The 23,249-nt window shown below is 40.7% G+C and overlaps 1 protein-coding gene across 1 annotated transcript; it reads right to left on the bottom strand.

The window, feature by feature from the left end:
* Positions 1-936: 936 nt before the first annotated feature.
* Positions 937-22,905, bottom strand: LOC107077997 (uncharacterized protein C3orf20 homolog). Its single transcript, XM_015352272.2, has 20 exons — positions 22,721-22,905; positions 22,501-22,572; positions 22,303-22,412; positions 21,313-21,878; positions 20,314-20,373; positions 18,158-18,223; positions 16,793-16,892; positions 15,341-15,568; positions 14,289-14,438; positions 13,782-13,902; positions 13,287-13,418; positions 13,077-13,193; positions 12,708-12,885; positions 11,884-12,106; positions 11,275-11,367; positions 9,869-10,178; positions 9,179-9,295; positions 4,754-4,896; positions 3,349-3,474; positions 937-1,952 (listed from the first exon to the last, which is right to left on the bottom strand). The coding sequence occupies exons 2-20, from the start codon at positions 22,549-22,551 to the stop codon at positions 1,787-1,789; spliced, it is 3,057 nt and encodes a 1,018-aa protein (XP_015207758.2). The 5' UTR covers positions 22,552-22,572; positions 22,721-22,905; the 3' UTR covers positions 937-1,786.
* Positions 22,906-23,249: the final 344 nt, after the last annotated feature.

The following is a 23,249-nucleotide window of genomic DNA, read 5'->3' on the forward strand; positions in this document are numbered from 1 at the left end:
CAGCCAAACATTTCTAGTTTGATTACGATTAGTTTTTCCTTCAGTTACCTTTCAAAAGAAAAATTAAACCATGATATAACTTGGGGACTAGTGCTGTGCATGAACAAAACAATTGTGACTATCACCCAGTTCTCTACAGCCTGTGTCCAATAAAAGTGGTGGAGATGAGCCAGTTCCTAGCATAACTGAACATGCAAACTCCCCCTGAATTTACACTAGTCAGGAGCCCAACCCAATAGACACTCTTCAGATCAGTCCACCTCTCTAAATCTATTTCAAATGCCAATGTGTATGTGCTATTGTGAAGACTTAAAGTAAAGCCATTTGTGTTTTCCACTTTAGAAGACTGACTCCAGTAGTCCCCATTACCAACATTTCAGCTGGGGGACAAAACACGTGTCGTCACTGCACACAGATCTGGAGAAGGAAATACTGTATCACTACGAGTTTGTCTTTTCACTAGAGGGACACATTAAAGCCACGAAATATCTCATTTTCGGCAAATTCATTGAAATCTTTTGTGCAAACCTTTCCTACAGTGTGTCTGTGTGTGTGTATATATATATACAGTATATCCTAGTTCAGGTGGGTAGCTGCATCAGCATGTGTAGGCTCAAAGGAACAAGTAATAGGTTTATTCCATGCTGAAAAAAAAAAAGAAAGAAAATGCAACATTTCGGCCGTGGGGCCTTCTTCAGGTGTGAGGAGACCCTGTTAAATTAAGAAATTTAGAAACTATTTAGAAGGAGTAAGATTTAGAGACTGGAGTTCTCTCCAGGGCTGGAGATCCCCTGAGTTAAAGAATGGATGCGTCTCCTAAATTAATGAGATTTATTAAAGACCCTCACACCTGAAGAAGGCCCCATGGCTGAAACATTGTGTTTTCTTTCTTCTTTATTTCAGCATGGAATAAACCTATTACTTGTTCCTATATATATCATAGTTGTGTTTCTGTTTTGGAAGAAACTGGGTTTATGGTGCTGATTTTGGTGGGTTGAGGGAAATGGACAGAGTTGTTTTTGTCCTGTTTTTAGACATATTTAAAAAATGTTCATCTCACCATCCATTTTTAAATTGTATTCCACAGGACAAGCAAACTTCTTGTTTAACACTGTTCTAGGTAACATATACCCAGAAATTAGTTTCCTGCTTTTAACGTGATGTGTACTATAAGCAGATTTGTTCTTCAGTAGGGGTAAACTATAAAAATGGTCATCACTGTAAATGTAAATGATACATTAAAATAGCAATATATTATTTATTTTTTTACCAAGCAAGCAAATCTATAGAAGTAATCTTTTAAATGACATCAAAGAATTCCCTCAGTTGTAACAAATAAAAAAAAAGACCTGATACACCCTCAGAAGACTCCACAGCCAAAATGTTGTGTCTTTTCTTCTCTTTTCAGCATGGAACAAACCTTTATCTGTTCCTCTGCAGCCTACACACACAGGTGCAGCTACCTACTTGAGAAGATTTAATTACATTTAAAATGTCTTTATTTTGGTTCTTTTGGTTCATCATGCCTGCTTTCAAATACTCAGTTCGTATAATTCTGCATGACCTGAAATAATATTGTCTGACTTTTCTTCTAACACAGCTTGGCGAAGCAAGGATGGATTTTAGTAGACTCCTTGATGTCTTTGGTTCCAGACGCACAGCATTCACAAACACTAAGCCTTAGGCTATAGATGCAGATATTATTTTGGCGTCAAATCTAAACGCAGGGTGCCACTGGTGCAGTACGCCGGTCGGTCTTGCATCTCCGAGCCGTGGTGAGAGGAGGTCAGGGCCTGGGAGAGAAGCCGGCCATCGGCCTGTGAGGCCTGGGACTCTGCAGGCACTTCTCTGGGCGAAGGGAAGGGAAGGGGGCTGGGGGGCTCTTCTGGAGGCAGAGCAGGTGGCTTCTCTTGGACATGGTGTAGGTTACAAACTCTTGGGCAGACGGCAATCTGTAACACAAGAAGGAACTGCAAAGTGTTTGTCCTCACCTGTTCCTGGGCTAGCAAGCAGGAGTGAAGAACAGTAACAGCTGGAACCGGCATCAGATACTGCAGATGCTGGCCTTGCAGTGGGGAGGAACCCCCAGCAGAGACCCATTTTCAGGCCGGTTACTTGAGATTGCATCTGTAATTGTGTGATCTACCGGATCGCTGGTGAGGTCCTGAGCTTTTCTGACTCCAAGATGGAATCTGTTTCCCATGCCTGTGGGACTAATTTATACTGCAACTGTTAGACTTTATACTGTGGTTGGAAAAACCTCCAAGAGCTTTTTACATTGGGCATCTCACTTCTTCAATCGTGGAACCAAGTGTTTGGTTTTTATCTCTAAATTACAAAGTTAAATAACCCATGCAATAAAGAATTCCTGCTTTATTATGTACTGTATATTTCGGTGCTTAGACTGCATTTATTCAATTATATAATGACTTTTGAATTAAAAAAACTACTGATTATAAATACTGCAGAAATAGGGTTTAAAGGATGTAGCCTATAAAAAACACTTTGTCCACTATTCACGAGCTGAAACAACCTCTGTCTGAAACAAAAGGGTACGTTAGGTGAATTAGACTGTGCAATTCAGGAGTTCTATTACCCAGGACACCCAGGATAATAACTAGTCTGCTGAACAGTTCTACTGGGGCGATGGCTTGAAAATACGGGCTCATGGGGGAGAGTGCCACCACCACAACCTGTAGCAGGACCCTGGTTGCTCTTGGAGGTCTCTCATCACAGTACTTACCTGGCCCAGCTTTGCTTAGCTGCTGAGATTCCTATACATTAAATGTAGAGGCTGTGATACTAACATTACAAGCTGCCTTTTTTGTTGTTCTTGCTTTGCAAACTTGAATTCCATACTTTTATGGCACAATGTACCACCATTAAGTTACACCAGCAAGAACCAACAAAAATAGGCAGATTTTGTGCTCTAGAAATTTAAACTATATTACAACAGCACTAAATAGATTTTTTCAGTATCTTTCAAACTGGAAAGTCTTTAAAATTGAAAATTACTGAGAATTACTGAGAATTGAGAATTGGCCCTTTGTAAAAGAGAAAGATACCTTTGCAAATTTTTAGTTCGACCTATCATTTAGGATTTGAGAAAAGGGACACATTTAATACCACTTGTTTCACTGCAGACTAAATAATTTGTCTTTGCTTCTGTGCAAATATTTTCAGATTTTTCCAATTTTGTAAAACTACTAAGAGTTGTCATTTTTTCAATACTGATTCATCACTGTTCTAACGTGTGTGTTTTATAGCACAGACAACATTCTTCTTGTGGCCGCAGGTGGGTGTAAAGTCAGCCTAACCCACTCTGTGAGAAGAACAGTGACCAGGTACCTGTCAGTGGCCTGTAGGTGAGCGTCCTCTGATGGGACAGCAGCTCTAGAATGGCACTGCTCCCTCTGGTCAGGACCATCCTGGGACACAGGAGGACCGACTCCTTCCTGTGCCTCCCTCTGAGGACTGACAAGCAGAAATACGTCCTTCGTCAGGAAGATTTTCAAGCTGCATTCTAAATCTTCAGTATGACAGCAAATCTTAGATGTGCTGGGGTGTTGTAAAAAAACATGATAGAAATTCCAGTGCAGTACCTGGCGTTCTGTAAGTATTAAAACTAGTTGAACAATTTCCCTAATACATTTTTAAAAAGGGGTCTAGATTTTGTTTTTACTAAGCACAATAGGAGCAGAGGCACATTTTTTATTTCAAATCCCTACGTACAGTATTTTTTATTTATATGTCCTCCCAACTTATAACTGCTCACTGCCACTCGGCTCAGTTTACAGATACAGCTGTACTACCACCTGGTGAGAATTAGGATCCTTGCACGCACTCCCTAAAGTCATTCATTATTTGACACATGGCCTGTGTAACAGACGTTTGGTTGGAAGGTTAGAACGCAATCTCTCACACTTCCGCTCGTCTTCATACAGTACATATAAGCCACCTAACCAGGACTTCCCTTCTCATATCTCACATGCCTCTTTCCCGGCTCACTATCTACTCCCTTCAAGCAAGTCCCTAGCCCCCTTAACCCACTCCCCGCAACACTCAGGGTGTCTGGGCAGCTTCATCCACACCGCTGGGCTGCCACTCCCTCAGCCCGGAAAGTCTCGCCAAATACTCGTCCCTCTATCTCATTCACTAGTATCAGACCGAATGACTAAAAGGAGATTGGAGGAGAGGAGTTTCTCTCACTGACGTTACTGCAAGCTCACAGGCACCCTGCTGATCCCAGGAGTCTCTGCTGTGCAGGAAACCATAGAGATCTCGGGCAGCTTCTAGCTCAGACCGTCCTGGTGGCAGTCCATACTTGGTACGGGCAGCAAGCCAACCATGAGTCCACGCTATGAGCAAGCACCTTTATTAGCTGAGCTGGAGTGTTTTTACTACAGTATTATCCTCAAGCTATGTGAGTGACTGAAAACACGTTCTGGGAACACTTCCTACAACACCTGGCACTGACGCAACTGGCAATCTTTTTCATCACTTAAAATGGCTTTAGAGGGAGCTGTTACCAAGGAGCTTTACCAAGGCAAAGAAAGCTCATGGGGTCATACCCTCTAATCTGCTGAGTTTAAAGACAAGAGGCCGCTGCAGAAAGAAAAACTGCATATACTCAATACTCATATTCCTTACTCGTCTCTCCAATACAAAGCATTTCACATACGACTGGTTGCTTATTAGAAAGGAGTCGCACTGACTTCATAATTGGGCCTTTTCATAAGAAGCTGCGGGATACCTGAATCTAAAATCGGCGGGAAGGCAGTGCCCCATACGATAGTCTCCACGTGTTTTGGCAATCTGCTTCTGAAGATCCTTCACTGAGCTGCTGTATCCATTGAAGATGTAGTCAGCAAACAGGAGCTTTCCACTAATGTACATCTGCGAACAAGGAAACAACTGAGGAAAATTACATTTTCCAGCAATCCAACACCTTACAGAAAGGCAGTCACTCACATACCACATGTTTTTGTTGTAACATTAGATGCTTCAGACAAATTACACCCTTAAACTTGGGATATTGTATTAATAGTCATTTCATGAGGCAGATCCATCAGCCAAAATACACTTACTGGAACAGCACTAGACAAAATGTCTGTACATTCCCAAGGGCACCTAAAAAGCTACATTTCCCACACTTGCATTAGTGGTTTCTTATTTCTTAAAGCTGGGGACTTTTAAAAGTTTAAAAACAAATAACACAGTAGTAAATACTTCAAATACCAAAACAAGTACTTTCTGTGCATATCCCACATTAGCTATATAAAACATCAAGTCTTTACATGCAACATTAATACAAATTCAAACTAAAAGAAGGTATTTAAGACTCTTCTCCTTGAGTCTTTTGTGGAAAGCAATAAACCAGAGAAGTCCACCATTAACCAGTTGCCCAGAAACGACAGACCAAGGACAAAACATCTGCCTAAAAACATAACAGAAACCCTTCAGAGCCACTTCAAGCGTATCAAGTGGAAATACAGGTGCTCATGGGCACCACTTGATGAAGTTAATCTGTTTCCTGGACTCATCTAAGCCAGGGTGGTGCTCAGACAGGATTTCAAACAGCACGCACACATCGGAAGGCGTTAGAGAAGCTTGAGGTTTAAAAACTTAAATAGTCTTCATTTGGAAAATGGTGATCAATATTATTTGATTCCACAGATATTGGTGACTAAAAACTGAGGCTTTATAATTGCTTATATTATGCACTATTGCTTTAGAAGCATAAGCAATTCATTGCACTTGTGCATATGGCAAATAAACTTAATTTTAATCTTTGCTCCATGAGATACTGTTTTTTCTTTTATTGCGTTCCACTGTAAATCTCACAATAGGTCACACAGAACTGATAATACAGAGTCTTCTTTATTGTGGGATTCGGAAAACAACTCCTAATGTTACTGAAGAGGACTTCAGGAAAAAGCTTGACGGAATTCTTGAAGCTTTAAGCAAGATGAGCCAAGTGACCTCTGGTTTGTAAGCTTCCCTGCGTTCTTCTGTTTGGTTACTGCTTCTAAGCTACTGCAAAGGGCCATGAATCACTTGAAGAGAAAAATATCAGGACTGAAAAAGAACGTCAGTTTGGGTAAATGCCAGAAATGGGAGTGTGCAGAGCTAGAAGACTCCCTATCTAAATTTCACTAGCACGTTACAGTCCGGTTAACATGATGTAAATAAGCTTTATAATTAGAGCACAGCAATGAAAAAACATAAACCAGATTAGCAAGACCGTGAATTGGTGCAGGCTGTTTATAATAGGAACTTACAGATACTACCTGCAGCTGAGAAGTGTGTTTACATTTTCTTTATCAAAAGCTGTCTTACTTTAAATCAGTAACTGAAGAAAAATGTGCTGATTTTTTTGCCTGCTTAGCTTTTGAATGCCTGATAGGCATTATAAAATATTTATAAAGGATCTGCTTTAAATCCAGCCACAGGAAAAACCCTGATTATAGCTCTTGGAGGCCAAATGACTTCACGCTTAACGTGCACTCACACATACCAAACTGAAACTGCAAGAGACATCCTATTTCCTAACATGACTACACTCGTGCAAATCCTGAATTGTTGAAAGTATATATTCTAAGCCATAAATAATCTTCTACCCATCCAATTTCTAACCCTTTTATCCAATACAGGGCTTCCTATCCTAGCAGTAATGGACACAAGGCAGGGTACACAAGCCATTCAGCTTACCACAATGAAACCAGGATGTTCTATTTGAAAGACATTAAAAAGGATGTACATTACAGAAACATGTATTGCTCATATATTTAAACTAGGAGATTTCGGAATTGGGACTGTTTTCTTTAGGCTGAAATCACTTGACAAACATGAAGTAATGCGAAATTGTAATTAATGCAGATGTTCAAAGGAAAAGAGATATTACAGTGTATAAGTTAGTAGTTTGTTTATCATGAGTGTTATGTTTCTTATCATAAGATTTTTTTATTGAAAAAGGAACAGTTTGATTATATATACAGAAATGTCACGATTTGAACAAGAAACACTCCAGGTCACGCAGTTCTGGAAAACTCTGTTCACTCTGTGGGGTAAATGAGCTCCTCAGCGCTCAGGACAGCCTGGTGACAGAAGGTGGTTTGTGTTTTTGGCAGCAGGCCCTTGCTAGAAGCTCAGAAAGACAGCTGCCCTGAGACACTGACAGCATTTCTCCCATTCCATCCGGCACAACAGGGCACCGACAACAGGAACTGGGTCATGTTACTCTTAGCAAACCCCCGGATAACTCACGCTTTAACTCGCCAACTCCCAAACAAATCACGCTTTTAACCCTGTTCGGAAAGCTTTGTTATTTGCTTCTCAAGTCTCCTCCAAACTCATCAGTAGCAACATTTTGTTTTTTTTTTCAGATCAATTCTATTTCGTTTTCCTCTATTTTTTTTATTCTTTCATCTAGTATCTCAATAAAGCCTCCACAGCTCTACATCTCTTTACAAAACCAACATTCTTCTAAGAGTTTCAGCTTCAGTGTTCACAGGACAATATGATATAATGCACAACACATTTTTTTAAATGTCTGCACCTCCTGCGTTCTGGGAGGCAATGTGTAAAAGCGCTGACAGGTTAGTACTGGCCATGCCTCACAAACGTCTCAGCTCACTAAATCAGTGGACAGTGCTGCCTCTTCTGGTGAGAACCGAGCACATCCAGTGCGCTGTAGTTAATCATTAAGAAAAAATCAAGACAACTGCTGGACTTTGGATGACTTCTTTTCTTGGCACTGGAACAACTGAATCACTTCACTAGAAGTCACATTTTAAGGAAGTCACACTTCAGAATTCATGACACTACTCATAAATATCAGAATCCGTGTGGTAGAAAAAAAATCTGTGTTGTGCAATAAAAACATTTGAAATTGTGTTGACTCAGTAAGCCATTTTTTCACTGTTGAACTCTTGCTCCTGTACATGATAGGTACTATCAAGTACACATACTGTACTACACAGTAACTTTGTTTTACTATATAAATAATGTGTAAAGTGAAACTACAAAAACATCTTGCATTTCAAGCTTGGGCCGATTCAGTTAGTACTTATCTGCAAAGTGTTTAGAAATTGTATTTATGACTGTCATACAAATGCTAATATAATGCAGAAAGTAAGAGTAATAAATGTTAAAGTAACTTCTTTAGGGTTAATGTCTTACAGCTTCTTTCAGATCTCTACCTATTCACCTTCAGTTCTGGCATCTGTAATTGTGCCACCTACAGGCCACTTGTATGTCATCATGACAAGAAACAATGAGTGTATACTTTGTTTTACATTTTTAGTTTGTAATTTCTATGTAATGTGTACAAAACTTATGTGGTACCTTGAAAACAGATGATCAAAATTGTATTTTGTTTGTGTTTTAATCTGTTACTTTAGATTTCTGTAGGCTACAAAAATTCACAAAGCTCCGGGTATACTGCAGATGGACATGGTTACAATGGAGAAGACTGTAGCCATTTTGGCAGTTAGACAGCAAGACAGTAAGTTCAGTTTGGTTGTTTTGGTAATAATAATTGACTGAAGGATCCCATCTGAACATTTCTTGAAGGAAGCCAGGGTGTCTGCTTCAACACCATGGCTGGGTAGCTTGTTCCATCATGGAATAAAGACACTAACTTTTAATTGCAACTCCACCTTGTTTCCACTCATGGCCTCTTGGTTGTTTGTTTTTCTAGATTACATATCAGTATGTTACACCTTCTTAGATCAGATGGTCTTTAAATGCTCTTTTAGTATGCACTTTACCGGTAAAGTCATTACCGAGACGTTTGGTGAGCTCACTAGTCTCTACCGGTACTTCATACCGTTTCAGCCAACCACACAACATAGCAATATCCTTCTGCTATATTCTCTTTGAATAAGGATTTCGTTTCAGATTATCTCTATCCAGACTTCAGATTTCTAAAGTAAGAGAAAGAGCCATTACATATGAGAGAGAGGACAAAGCAAAAATAGGCATTAGTTATCATTTGCATGAAAATATCAATGCGGTGAAATCCCTTTAATCATTACTGTACAGCATGGGCGTTGGTAGCGTTCTAAGTCAACGTAAGTGGGAATGATATCTGTTGGAAATTTAACCCGGTAGGAAAAGGAAAAGGGTAAAAGCAAAGGAATTTTGCGCTGGGACAGAAAACGGTCTGGTGACGTACCAAAAACATCCCCGGAGCCACGTTGTGACGCTCCACCAGCAGACAGGGGTTTGAGCCAGCACAAGTGTCGGCAGTGAAGACATCGTACTTTACCAACCGAAAGGAGTCCAGACGACACTGTTGGCAGAGGACGTGTGTCAGACATGTGGAATGCTCTCAAATTGACATGTTGGAAATGATCAGTGCAGATAAAATCTAAACATGAATATGGACAGATTCCAGTGAGTATATAATATGTCATGCTGGAGTAAAAACTTGCTTTCATCCCCATCGTTGAGCTACAGCATGCAATGGCTCCACGATAAATGATAAATTCACAGATAAATAGTCCCAGAACATCTGTGACATACCAAAATCAAGGTGAACACAGAGATCTTGCAGTGTACATACAGTACCAAAGAGGTTTGTGGTCCTGCAAGTCCTGCAGTTTCCAGATTGCCGAAGGGTTAAAAGTGTAATCGTTTTGGGAGAACAAGAACTCAGAAAAGATTAAATGATATGCTATTTTATCATATCCCCAGACAAAGAAACATATTTTTCTTGTTGAAGTTACAGTTCACTTTGCTTGTTAAGGAGGCCAACGCAAATATTAATGACCCCAGTGGCTACACAAGCGATGAGGGTCTTCCTAGTTGCCTGGGCCAGGGGTGAAACCGCAGTGGTCCCGTGCCTACGCTGGAGCTGCAGTACCTGTGTGCAAGGCATGCTCCTGTTTCTGTTCTTCTTCTCGTACAGCTCCTCCAGCACACCCATGCCGGGTTGGGCTTGCGGCCTGGCGGAAGAGCTCACGCACACCACCAGGATCTGCTGGCCACATGGCGCCTGGCCGCGGACAAAGGCGTCCAGCTCCAGGTCCGTCAGGGAGGGCATCTGGTGGCTGCTGCACCTGCACATCCGCCTCTCCCCCTCCCCCAGCATTGCCTCCCTCAGCAGCACGGGACAGGGCTGGTAGGAGAGGGGCAGCACTCGGCTTCTCTCGGGACTTCTGAACACTACAGGACTTGGGGAACAGAAAAACAGTCACCCCACGAGCTAAAAGTTTTTGAACCCTTTCATGGATTCAGTAGTCTGGTGCCGTTGCATTCCCATGTTGTTTGTAAGACACCTGGAACTGTACGTTCTGTGAGTACTCTGCCATTTTCAGAACCAGGACACTCTATCTCTATGTTAGGCCTTGTTGGGAATGGGGAGGTTATATCCACTGGGATATTTCTCTGAGGCCCCAGGATCAATACACGTGCTTGTTTTTTGGGATGCACCAGAGGATTTCGATTTCTCTAAGCAGAACACAGCTTTTGCACACGATGTAAGCAAGATTTGTTTTCAGCTCTTCACAGTGAAAGCCTGTCCTTAAGACTGCAGTTGCTTTGTTTTTGATCAGGTTCGCTGTGTCAGGGCTCGCTCTAAAAATGGGTGCTGACCGTAAAAGGTTCACACGTGAGGGGCAGCTAAAAGCTCTGCAGTTTCTTTTTAAAGCACTTCTGCAAAACAATGCTGAGGCTACAAATGGAAATTATTAGGATTTTTATGTCTTCTTTGCCAATTCGGTTGCGGACAGTGACACATACTGTCGGTGTGCTTAGTGACCATGTGGAAACCACTCACACTCAAGGAGAAATACCTCATCATCAAATAGCTATATCTCTGAAATTATACAAAATTAGAGAAATGGCATATAATGTTTTAAAACAGTACATAATCATCACATCAAAAAGAGGAAGCTGGTAATACTTTGACAGTGATGTTTTCGACACAGTAGCCTGCCTCTCTTTGACTCCAGGATCTCCTCCTGTTGAGCCTAATAGTAACTGACTAACAACTGAAACCACTGGAATGTCTCCTTCTTAACACTGAGTCCCCAAAAGCAGCAGACCACAGAGAAACACATGTTGAAAATCTCATGACCTAATGATATTTAAAACATTAAAGAGAACACTTCTTTTAAAGAATTCTAAAAATGTAATTACAGAACACAAAGCACTTGTGTTGGGAGACTTGTTAAATTGCTGTAAATGCATTGTAGGCCATGTGGAAGTTATAAAAGCACAATAATTAAGTGGCATCCCATTGTGAGATTTCCAGAAAGGTCTCCTTACTCCAGGCTGGGGATGATGGGACCCCGGAGAGCTTCGGATTCAGAGATAAGATTCTGCTCCTCCTTCTCGTATTTCTGCACCGTAGAGATTGTCCTAGAGAGAAGACAGACACTGGACTTCAGTTACCACTCTGATTCAGTCACGACACAGACCCTCTCTCTTAAAACTTCGCCCACAGTCAGCTTTAAAGAAAAGCATTTGGTATAAAAGATTAACTATTCATTACCGAGTTAAAACCAGGATTTAAGGTGGGGCTGGATGTTCCAGTTCAGATATTGTTTTCTGGCACACAAAAAAAAAACTAAATGAAAAGTGACTATGAACAACATTCATTTCTGAGGTTTAATTCAGAAAGGTTTTGTTTTCAAAAACTGTATGCCGGAAGATATCACACCTTATGGAAAAACAACATTGATTGCGGAAAACAAATGTGATCTTGAAACACCTGTATAGTAATACTAAAACGCAAGCCATTGACGTGATTCATGACCTTCACCAATGGATATGGGACTAAGGAAATTAACCGTCTCCTGTGTTTTTAAACCAGATAGCTCTACCCAAACATCCAAACGTTTGCCCACTGAGATCCAGGATGCAGCTTCCAATTACCTTGGTGACTTGGAAGCACTCCTGGGATGGTCCCACAGGTTGTGTCGTGCTGGTGCCGACAGGTAACGAGAGGGACTCTGCTCAGTGTTGCCATTTGCGGGTTGTAATGTTTCTTCCACACCAACGGGAGGCAGTGTGGGCAAAGCTGCTGACCGAGTTTTGCGTTTCAGCAGAATCTTTTGTGGGACATCAGACATTTTGTGAATATCTGGGCTATTGATTCCTGCAGGGAAATCAAACCAGTGAAAAATTGGAGCGGATAAAGGATAAAAAAGATTTGATCTCTCCATTCAAGTGAGTCTTTGGAAAAAAGATGGGATACAGAATACGGACAAATGTGAAGTAATGCAACCTATAAATTAGTAATTACTCTAAAATTACCCAAAATATTAGGAGCTGTCGGTCAAATGATTGGATATTTTTAGAGGAAGGTCATGCTTGAGCAGCATTTTGCTGGTCAGAATTAATTCCAGGTGTCAAAACCTATTGCATCCTAGTGAACCTGGCAGAATGTCCTGTTGAATCCCAAACCCCATCCCACTCATCACAACCTCATCTAAGGTTGATACTGCAAATTTTTCAAATCTTTGTTAATACATACCACATACTTTTCAGGCCGTCCTCGCCATTTTCAGAGATACGCCATACAGTACAGTATTATTTGACGGGAGTTCCCGATATTTTGGCTAGTGTGGTTTAACGCTACATCAACAACATCAACAACATCTCACTCTAATGGACAAATCTGTTCGGAATGAGTCTGGGTAAGATCTGTATTCTTCTTCTCTGGCAGTGCTGAGGAGTGAAGACATGCTTTGACCTGCCTGTAGCAATGCGATAGTGCTCCATCCAGTCGTCAAGAATGTTCTGGATCTTCCTCTGGAGCTTTTTCAGCTCCCGAGCAGCCTTTACTCCCCGCTGGTAACCAGGCTCTTCTTCCAGGGTTTCCAACGTCTTCACCATCTCCATGAACGCACTTGAAGATTTAGTGACCATCTGGTTCTAAAGAAATTCTTATTTGTATTTTTCTGTGTATTAAATTATTTTTCTTAACTTAATGCTCCATATCACTGTATAATTTTTCACCTTGTGTGTGGTGTACAATAATTATTTCAGGTCCATGACATCATTGTTTCATGGGTACACAGTACATCTTTCTTTATCGGGTTATATTTTTTTAGAAATATACTTACAGGGTTCTTCGCCATGAATTTTTTCCTCGCCTCAAGTTCCTTCGTCTTCTTTCTGTTAGCCTTCGAAAGCTGTCGAGCTGTGTTTGAGGAGAATTTTCCTTCACTCACAATCTGACCCTAATGGGATAGGCAGGCGTTCAGATAGAGCACCACTGTGCTTAATGTAATGAAATCTGAGAGAACGTCGCTCTGCACAGACAGAAGCCTCACCAGGTCACTGTTCTTTGGCGGAGTGGTGTTGGCCAGTGGAGAAAGAGACAACTGTATCATCTCCTGGCGTTCCTGGTAAGAAAGGCTTGCTGAGAATGGGCTGGCAACTCGAATAGTGATGAAATCATTAACCTGCAGAAAAGACAGAACATCTCAAAGGCAGAACAAAACCCAGGAGGATGGAATGGCATTACAGGTGTTCATGGCGTTCCTCACAAAACTTTCTATGTATGAAAATGTGGATTTTAAATTATTTACATATATATTCCAAGACTAAGATAGTAAACGCAAAAGCAAAAGATCACACCAAGAAATCATTTCTTCCATATGTCCATCTCTTTTCCATAGCCTAGTACAGGCTTGTGGTGAACCATAAGTCTTCCTTATGGACTTATAGCTTTTTCTCCTGCAATGTAATTCCCTCTGAGCTCTATTTCTGTCAATGAGCTGCATCAACACATTGGTGGCAAGAGGGACGGATCTCCTCCGTCATACCTGGGTCACGACCGGCTCGTTCAGTTTAGCTCCTTGGGTCCACTTCCACTCTTTGCTCACCGTGCCGTCCTCTTCACACATCATCCCCCCTGTGTGGTCGAACACCACAGCCACCTTGTCACTGCAAGGGAGGGCAGGCTTTAAAGAGTCTTCGGGATTTCAGCCATGTTTGTGTGGGGATGAGGAAAATCACATTTCGTTCCTTCAGGTATCGTGTGAATGTTTTTTTATCTTGTGGACTAACAGTAAGAAAACACCAAATAAACTGCTCCAATATCAGTGGAAAGCCTAAGTAAAGGATTGTAAGTTGTGCTGTGATAAGAAAAGCAAAATATTGTCTTACGCTCCGCTCATTTTCAATTTGTGTTGAGTCTATGCATTAGTTTTGAAGACTCTGACTAACACTTATCCCGGACTAACTGATGCTCATTTAAAGAAAAAAGTGCAGTATTAGTGCGAATCAGGGTCCATTAAATAAGTCTTATGGACTGTCTCGGCAGCACTTACCTATTATAATGACAGACACTACCATGTCCAAAAGCAGTGAAGGCAGCAACAACAGTTGGGTCAGGGGAGTCACTGAAAACATTTGTGTAGTATCCACCACTGGCCAGTCCGGAGTGGCTCTGGCAGACAGCAATGCGTCCTGAGGGGTAACTGATAGTGTTGAATTATGGGAATTAAGCATCTCTATTGGTTTGCAACTACACTCATCCCTCGTTAAATAACCACTCATGAGTACTCATTGAAACGAGCAGTACATATACAGTACATACCTAGGAAAAAGTAAAGGCTTATTCAATGCTGAAAGGAAAAGAAAAGAGACAGGATGTTTTGGCTGTGGAGCCTTCTTCAGGTGTGACCATCTATTTTCCTTCAACTTCTTCAGGCGTCACACCTGAAGAAGGCTCCACAGCCGAAAAATTGTCTCTTTTCTTTTCCTTTCAGCATCAAATAAACCTTTACCTTTTCTTTTGCAATACAAATGCCAGCCTGATGCTCCGTCTTACTTTTACAGTTTTGGATTTTATTCTGTCTTTGACTGCATGAGATTTATTAACTAACAGAATAAAACTGTTCACTAAGAATTTCTTAATTTATGTCATATTGATTATTCATGTGTACTAGAGATTATGTTAATTTCTCCTTATAACTGCTTCTCAATCCATTTAAACATAACAGACGGCATAAAAAAGAAATATATGTAAATTCTACTTGTTGTAACGTACTTTATGGTGTCAAATTATTCAAGTACTTCAGAGAACTACTTAAACTCAATCGGTTTGCGTAAAGTTACAGTACAAGCAGCTTGAACAAAACAGAGACTTTTTTACGTGTATCTAATTGGTTTTTGCCTACAGAACCAAGTTTGCTTATATAGCAATGAATGAGTTTATCCTTAAACAGAAATATATATATATAGTTCAAACATCAGGTTGAACATAACCTCAGTACACATTTAAATGTGAGCTTGACACCATCTTTAGTACTGCACACTAACTGACAACACTTAAGTCGGTTGCACACTGTTTTACTGATACAGACAAGAGAAAGGATACTATATGAATGAAGTTCCATCGTTGATTCGATAGTGCAGTTTCTGTAATGATTTGTCTTCCTGCCTCAGTTCAGGAAGACAAGGCCTCCCATTGATAAGAGCAAACAGGCAGTTCTTATTTAGCTCCTTCTTGTGTTTGGCAATGGTGGCCTTTCTAGCATCCCCATAATGATAGAGGAGGATTGGCTTGGTGAATCCTTGTTCCTCCATCTTCGCAATTTGTTCCTTTCTGCGGAAGAAAGTGACAGAAATACAGTATATTACAACCATCCCTTCTTCTGCTCTGTCCTGCTTTCCTTTAATCTACTGATTGCCACCTAGAAATACCATATCATCCTAGAAATGTGAAACTGTAAGCAAAGAAAGTATTCAGGAATATCGCTGGATATTTCTTTTGGGACATAAAACTAGTACTGGTTGGTTATATAATAATAATAATAATAATTGCTTACACTTATATAGCGCTTTTCTGGACACTCCACTCAAAGCGCTTTACAGGTAATGGGGACTCCCCTCCACCACCACCAATGTGCAGCATCCACCTGGATGATGCGACGGCAGCCATAGTGCGCCAGAACGCTCACCACACATAAGCTATCAGTGGGGAGTAGAGCAGAGTAATGAAGCCAATTCATACATGGGGATTATTAGGAGGCCAAGATTGGTAAGGGCCAATGGGAAATTTGGCCAGGACGCCGGGGTTACACCCCTACTCTTTTCGAGACACGCCCTGGGATTTTTAATGACCACAGAGAGTCAGGACCTCGGTTTTACATCTCATCCGAAGGACAGCGCCTGTTTTCAGTATAGTGTCCCCATCACTATACTGGGGCATTAGGACCCACATGGACCGCAGGGTGAGCGCCCCCTGCTGGCCCCACTAACACCACTTCCAGAAGCAACCTTAGTTGGGTTGCCAGTTGTGAGTTGCAGGGCGATATGGCGATATATAATTTTCATAGGAGAAATAACTGAATAAAAACCATCCATGCACCCCTTTTCTCACTGCTTCACCCAGTTCAGGGTTGCAGAGGAGCCAGAGCCCATCCCGGTATGCAGTATGAGAGAAGTGGGCTACACCCAGGACAGGACGCCAGTCCCTCACAGGGCAGACACAGACACAGACACAAACCTATAACAGGATCAATTTTCCCCCGAAGACAATTAATCTACCAGAAGGTTTTTGGACGTGTGGGAGAAAACCCACATAAACATGGCAAGATCAAGCCTTGTAAATATAGCACCCCAAGTCCAGAAATAAGGACCCCAGGGCCCCAGCACTGTGAGGCAGCCATGCTAACCACTGCTCCACCGTGCAGCCCTTGAGCAATGTTACCCATTGCTTAAAGTAACATAGCCGTCCCAAAGACAGGCAGAGCTTCTTGCTTTGCTGCAGTGCATTTGCTGACGATATGCCATTCTGTAATATTGACTACTGGACAACACCACATGCATCGGCACTTGAGCAAGTCGAAGTCTCTCTACAGCCCATCCACACAGTGACGTCCACTCTGGGTCATCAGGCTTCGGTTCCTGCTGCAGGACAATCCAACCTAAATAACACAAACCGCATCACACATCATTCAGTGACAACGCCTAGATAAGGACTAGATTCACTTTGTCTGTGGAAAGGCTAATACTTAGAAACATACCACCTATACCACCTATATTCTAATGATTATGAAGTTAAATATAATAATTTACAGTCCTGGAATAAACTCTCAGAGTTCTCTCTTGCTCTTTATATGCACAGTACATATGAACTGAAACCAAAAGAAAAAATACTGGGGAAAAATAGACATCACACTTAAGAAATGTTTATTTTATCTGCAAAACTAACAACCTGTTCAACCTGTCAACTGTATGGGGATTGATGTAATTAGTGGAGCACCACAGGGATCTATACTAGGACAACTGGAATTCTTACTTTATATTCAAGATTCTGGAATAATGAGTAAACATGTCAAATTTGTGGTCGATACCAAATTAAGAGAATTAGCAAACTCCATAGAAGCAGTAAATAAAATTAAAAAGATTTAGATTAAAGTAACAAACTCCTGGCAGATCACATTGAAAATGCAGGATGTTGCATGCAGGTAGTAAAAACAAAAACTGCAAATACAAAATGGGAAATGTAGAGCTAGAAGAGGCTACTAATGAAAAAGACTTGAGTGGTTATGTCAATTAGTTAAAAGAGCAGAATGTCAATCAGGGGGTGTTATGTTAAAACTGAATAACAAACTAGTGAGGCCTCCTTCAGAATGAAGTGTACAATTTTTGTCTCTGTGTTACAGAAACAATATTGTTGCTCTTGAATCATTCCAGAGAAGAGCAAGCTGACACAGTCCAGAGATTAAGGGAATGTCCCACAGTAACGAAATGAAGACACAGAAGCTTTATAGTTTTGAACAGTGAGGAATACGAGGGGACCTGATACAAGTGTACAAAGTGCTCAAAGGCACTGATAAAGTCTACCCAGTCAGTTTCTACAGATCTGACTATGAAACATGATCGAGAGGACAAAAGTTGAAACTAAGTGAAAGCACATTTAAAGGGGAGACTAGGAGGCATTTCTCTACACAAAGCGTTATGGGAGTATGGAACAAGCTAGCCAGCCATGTTGTTGAAGCTCATACCCTGGCTTTCATGAAACAGCTGAATGAGATCCTTGGATTCATTAAGCACTATCAAACTATCAAATGGGTTAGATGGCCAAATAGCCTCCTCTCCTTTATAACCTTTCTTAATGCCCTGTCAACATACTAATATATTTAATTTTCTTCATTTTAACTGTCACATTCCAGTTGACGTGCATTACCTTGCTCTTCACAGTTCTTTGAAGACATGGAGAAACTTATGGTCACTGGTAAATGGGACACCTGAGCTGAGAGCCATGAAACTTGTGTTAAATTATATCACACAAATATATAATCTAACACACCATAACTAAATATTTGCACAAAGGTGCACGGGAATAATAAACAGTGCCTTTAGAAAGTCTACACACCTTTGAACATTTTTCACCTTTTGTTGTGTCAGTTGCATTTAAAAAGGATTTCTTCATCTTATATACACACCATACTCTACAATTTTAAAGAGAGAATGTTTTAGGAAAATATATTTATATATCAAACATATATAATATACGTATTTAAATACAAAACTGAAATATAAAAACTGGATAAGTCTCCACCACCTCTGAGTTAATGCTTGATGGAAGCACCTTTTGCAGCAATTGCAGCTGTGAATCTGTTAGGTTAGGTCTCTACCCATCTTGCGCTCCTAGACTTTGCAATATTTGACCATTCTTCTTTATAAACTGTTAAAGCTCAGAGGAATCCCTTGGGAAGTACTGACAGGCAGACGTCTTCAAGTCATGACACAGATTCTCTATTGGATTTAGCTCAGGGCCCTGACAGGGCCACTCATAAGCATATACCTTTCTGTTCTTTAGCAATTCCACTGCTCCTGTGGTTGTGTGCTTTGGGTTGCTGTCATGCTGAAATGTGAACATCTGTCCCAGTTTCAGCTTTCTTACAGAGGAGCAGGTTTCCCTCAAGGCCTTTCCAGCACTTTTCTCCATTCATTTTCTTTTCTGTCCTGACAAGTGCGCCAGTCCCTGCTGATGACAAACACTCCCATAACATGAAGCTGCCGTTACCACTCTTCACTGCTGGGCTGCTGTTCTGTGCGTGATGTTGGGTTTGCGCCAAACGTAATGCTTTGCATTTAGGTCAAGAAGCTCCATCTTTGTTTTGTCAGACGACCAAACATTTTGGCAGTATAACTTGAAGGCTTCGTTGCTGTTTTTCAGTCATGGCTGCCTTCTTTCCATCCTGTCATGCTAGTCCGATCTGAGGAGCGTTTGAGATATTGGGAGTCATTTAGCACACTTTGACCAGTGTAGCTCTTTCAAAGTTGCCATTTGCCTCTTGGTAGACTCTCTGATCAGTCTTCTTCCTGCTTGGTCATCCAGTTTTGAGGGACAGCCTGATCTCGGCATGGTCTTGGCAGTGTCATGTAGCTTTAACTTCATTTATAATTCTCATTACTGAGATTCAAGTGACACTTTTTTGTACCATTCTCGAATCTCTAATGTGCCTCTCCATGGCTTCGTCCTGGATTTCCTTTGAAAGTTCATTGGTTCCAGAGGGAAGAGGGAAACTACTAGCACTGCTGAATTTATCCAGAAATCAAATGAATCACTACAATTTGATGCAGCCAATTAATTTTTAATAAACTTGGTGTAGGATTGTGAGGCGACTGGCTTCACTTGAACAAATATGGGATTCCTAAGACAAGAGTATGGACACTTCTTATACTACCCAGCTATTCCATTTTATTTTAATTCGTTTTATTAAACTTTCTAGTTTAAGTAAAAACATCCCCATAACAGGAATATGGATTTCATTTGGATGTTGTGGGGTAGGTGTGTAGACAAATCAATGAAAAACAAATATTTTAATGGATTTTAATACCAGTCTAGAAGGCAAGAAAAGGTGAAAATTGTGAAAAGTGGTGCAGACTTTATATAGGCCCTGTAAATATATGCAGCACATTTCCATGATACTCTCTCATGAAATACAATGTTTCCAAAAATGTTGGCATTCAGTACTTTGCTCAGCACTCGATACTGAGAGCGAATCACAGAAACATAAAACTCCCAATATAATACAAGCTAGGAAAAGAGGAAAATTTTACTTTATGATATTGTATATCCAGCTATATAGGCATGTGTATTTATATACACATCAATGCTTTAATCAACACAAGATGCTTTATCTAAGTATTTTATAGTATATAGCATCATCCTTAAGGGAAGCAACAAAGTTAATGAATAAGACAACTCTGTTCAATTTGACAGCCAAATCTAAAGTATGTTATCAATCATAAATACTCAGCATTGAAGAAACAATAAGTTAATAAAACTGTTAGTTATACACTTGCCAATAGCTAGTATAGTAGAATAGTTACCTGAATCTACTGCATGATCTCGTTGTGTTGTGTTGTCTGACTTCCTGGATTTCTTCTCACCTTAGGAAGTTGGTACAGATACATTAGAGCATGTTAGGTCATGGAAGACTAAGTTTTTTCACTTTATAACTTGGCCCCTCGGGTGTCAATATTTGCAATGTTGAGAATCACCTTCAACAGATTTGTGAAAACCAGAAAACCCAAACCATGTCTTTTGTCAACTCACATTACGTTTCAAACAAGTGGTGGAAAGGATGAAGTACCATTTCCTGCAAATACTTTTCAACAGAAACAACCAGCACCTCTGACTTGTTTTGCAGTCAAGGTCTAAAACAAACATTTGCTTATTTCCAATGAAGTTCAAAGTAGTCAAACGATACTAGGGGCCCGGTAACCATGACTCCCCCATCTGTCTTTCTGAAGTACCACATGAATATTTGAATGAGTCAACGTTGAAGGCAGGAAATGATTCAAGCAGTCAATAGAGTATTGAGTGTTGTCACTACAATGACACAGCATGTGGTTTCCCTGTAAGACGACCTACTTTCCTACATGCCACCTCGGCCAGCTGCCAGCTCCCTGTGGTATATGACAGACAGTAACTGGAGATGAGCTTTCTTTTCTTTTCAAAAGTATGACCTTCTACAGTATGACTCCTGAGATGATAAATGTTTTACACTACTTTTCATTATTTATCAGTGCATTCAAGTGAATATATAGTTATTGTTTGATGAAGAGAACTTCTTATCTAAAACAGACAGCATTAATTTTATTAACAACCCATTTGGGTTGGGGTGCAGACCCCTGTAGCATTGAATTGATTGCTCTTAAAAGATAAACATGTTTTCCTTTGGAAACATTGTAAAACAAGCCTATGTATTCTATAAGACATACTGTATACTGATTTCAGAAAGAGGTTCTAAGTTGCTTTTAAACTATTCAAATATCAAAGGGCACTAAGAAAGTGAATACAACATTATACCAACAGGTAGCACTCACGTTTCGACCCTGTTGCTGTTGTCTGCTTATTCAACACGTTTGTGGACTCTTGTGTGGTCCCTTGAAGTGTGACTCTCTTTTTTGCTTTGCTCTTGCCCCGCTGGCTTTTTTCTGCCGGGGAGTCGTCAGAGAGTTTGTCGGAAGGCACTGAGCTCCTCTGCTTTCCATGCTTCTCGCCCTGAGTCTCCAGCGACGGCCACTGCCTTTTGCCGTGCAAGGCCCCCTCGGTCAGCTCTTTCCAGCTGTAGGAGAGGACGTTCACCAGCCCCCGGGGGAAAATGCCCTCTCCGCAGCCTTCCCACTCTTCCAGCATCCTCCCCAGCTCCGCTAGCAAGATCGGAGCGCCGTACTTGTACTCATCCACGGGGCTGGTCTCGGCATCCTCTGCGGGCGTCGAGCCGCACTGCCCGGCGCCTGGAGCGGGGTCTTTATCCTGGCTCGCCACGCTTCCGGGCTCGTTACCCGTCTCGGGCAGAACCGCTGTTTTTTCTTTCTTTTTGACACCTTCTTTAGACTTGATTTCTTCGTTATCCTCTCCCGCCACTTCTTCTGCACCCTTTTTACCCCTGTCGATTCACAGGAGAGTAAATGTAGCAGTTCTTTGGGGGCTTCGTGCCAGTTTAAAGAGCGTAACGAGTTAAGGTCAATATATATCGATATGAATATATCTACTTGCAAGCCAGGATTTTCCCACAAATAATCTTAATTGCACCTTTATTTAATTCAGTTCATCTCACAAGAGTAACCGTGCAGTTTGTGGACATAAATTCCGAACTGCAGGGGCAGCTGTGGGTTGTTTTACATGTTACAATCTCGAAATAGAATAAAGATAAGGATTTATTTATTTTGATTTATCTGACACCTACTCTCTTTCCATCTCTATTGAAATAGCTTCCAAATATTTTACGTGAACAACTCTCTTCAACTTGTTATATTGCATTTCGTGATAAATCATGTCACAAACACTTTTATTTTAAGAATTATTTTTACCTTCTAAGGAAAGCAGCCAAGCGTGGATTGATTGCAACATATCTCAAGTCAGGAGGCAGCTCTTCTATAGGTTTTCTTGAACGTTTTTTGCGTTTTGCGCATCCTGCAGGCTAAAGCATTATTACAAAGGTTTGTATAGAAAACGGAAATAAAAAAATGCCTTATCGAGTATTCTTTGAAAGAAAGCATTTCTTATACCTGATCAAAGAAATACACCGGTCCGAGGATTAAACTGTCTGCAATTTCCATTTGTTAATTAATCTTCATCACCTAGGGTTAAGCACAAAATATGTAAAGTCATAAACTATAACGTTTTTTAAATAATACACATTTTGAAGCCCACATTATTCACATTCACACATCATCAGCATTGTATATGACCAGCTAAATGCTGATGTTGTAGATAAATTACTCCTACCTGTATTCCACATGCAAACGACATTTTTAATTTAAAATTGTGATGAGCGTAACCTTCCGTATTCCTCGGGGGTTATTTGAAGTGCATTGTGTAACTCAAAAAAGTAATCCAGATTATTTTTCCATTTTAATTTTACCACAAAACGGGCGCTTCCCTGAAAAGCCTAATTCATATCCTTCTCTTTCTCAGTTTGCAAAGCCTGTTGCTTGGATACACTATGCTTTCGAAGCAATGAGAGAAGCACTACACATAACCCTTCAGTTTGTTGCACACATTACAGCAAGGTGAGCCGAACTCGTAAGACATATTATTGAATGAGGAAATGAATACGTCATTCTGTGTACTTCACATTGGCCCGAGAAATGCAAGTTTTATATTAACGTATTATTGAACGTTTGTTTATGTAATGCAATCTATGCGGAATTGATTAAACAATTATAATAAATTATTATGCAGGTAGCTCTTGGAGTGAGCTGAAAGGAATGTTGTATTTGAGCAAAAAAAAACATGAAAGGAGTATACATTAGTC

Source organism: Lepisosteus oculatus, chromosome 7 (assembly GCF_040954835.1).
Source record: "Lepisosteus oculatus isolate fLepOcu1 chromosome 7, fLepOcu1.hap2, whole genome shotgun sequence".
Classification (NCBI taxonomy): domain Eukaryota; kingdom Metazoa; phylum Chordata; class Actinopteri; order Semionotiformes; family Lepisosteidae; genus Lepisosteus; species Lepisosteus oculatus.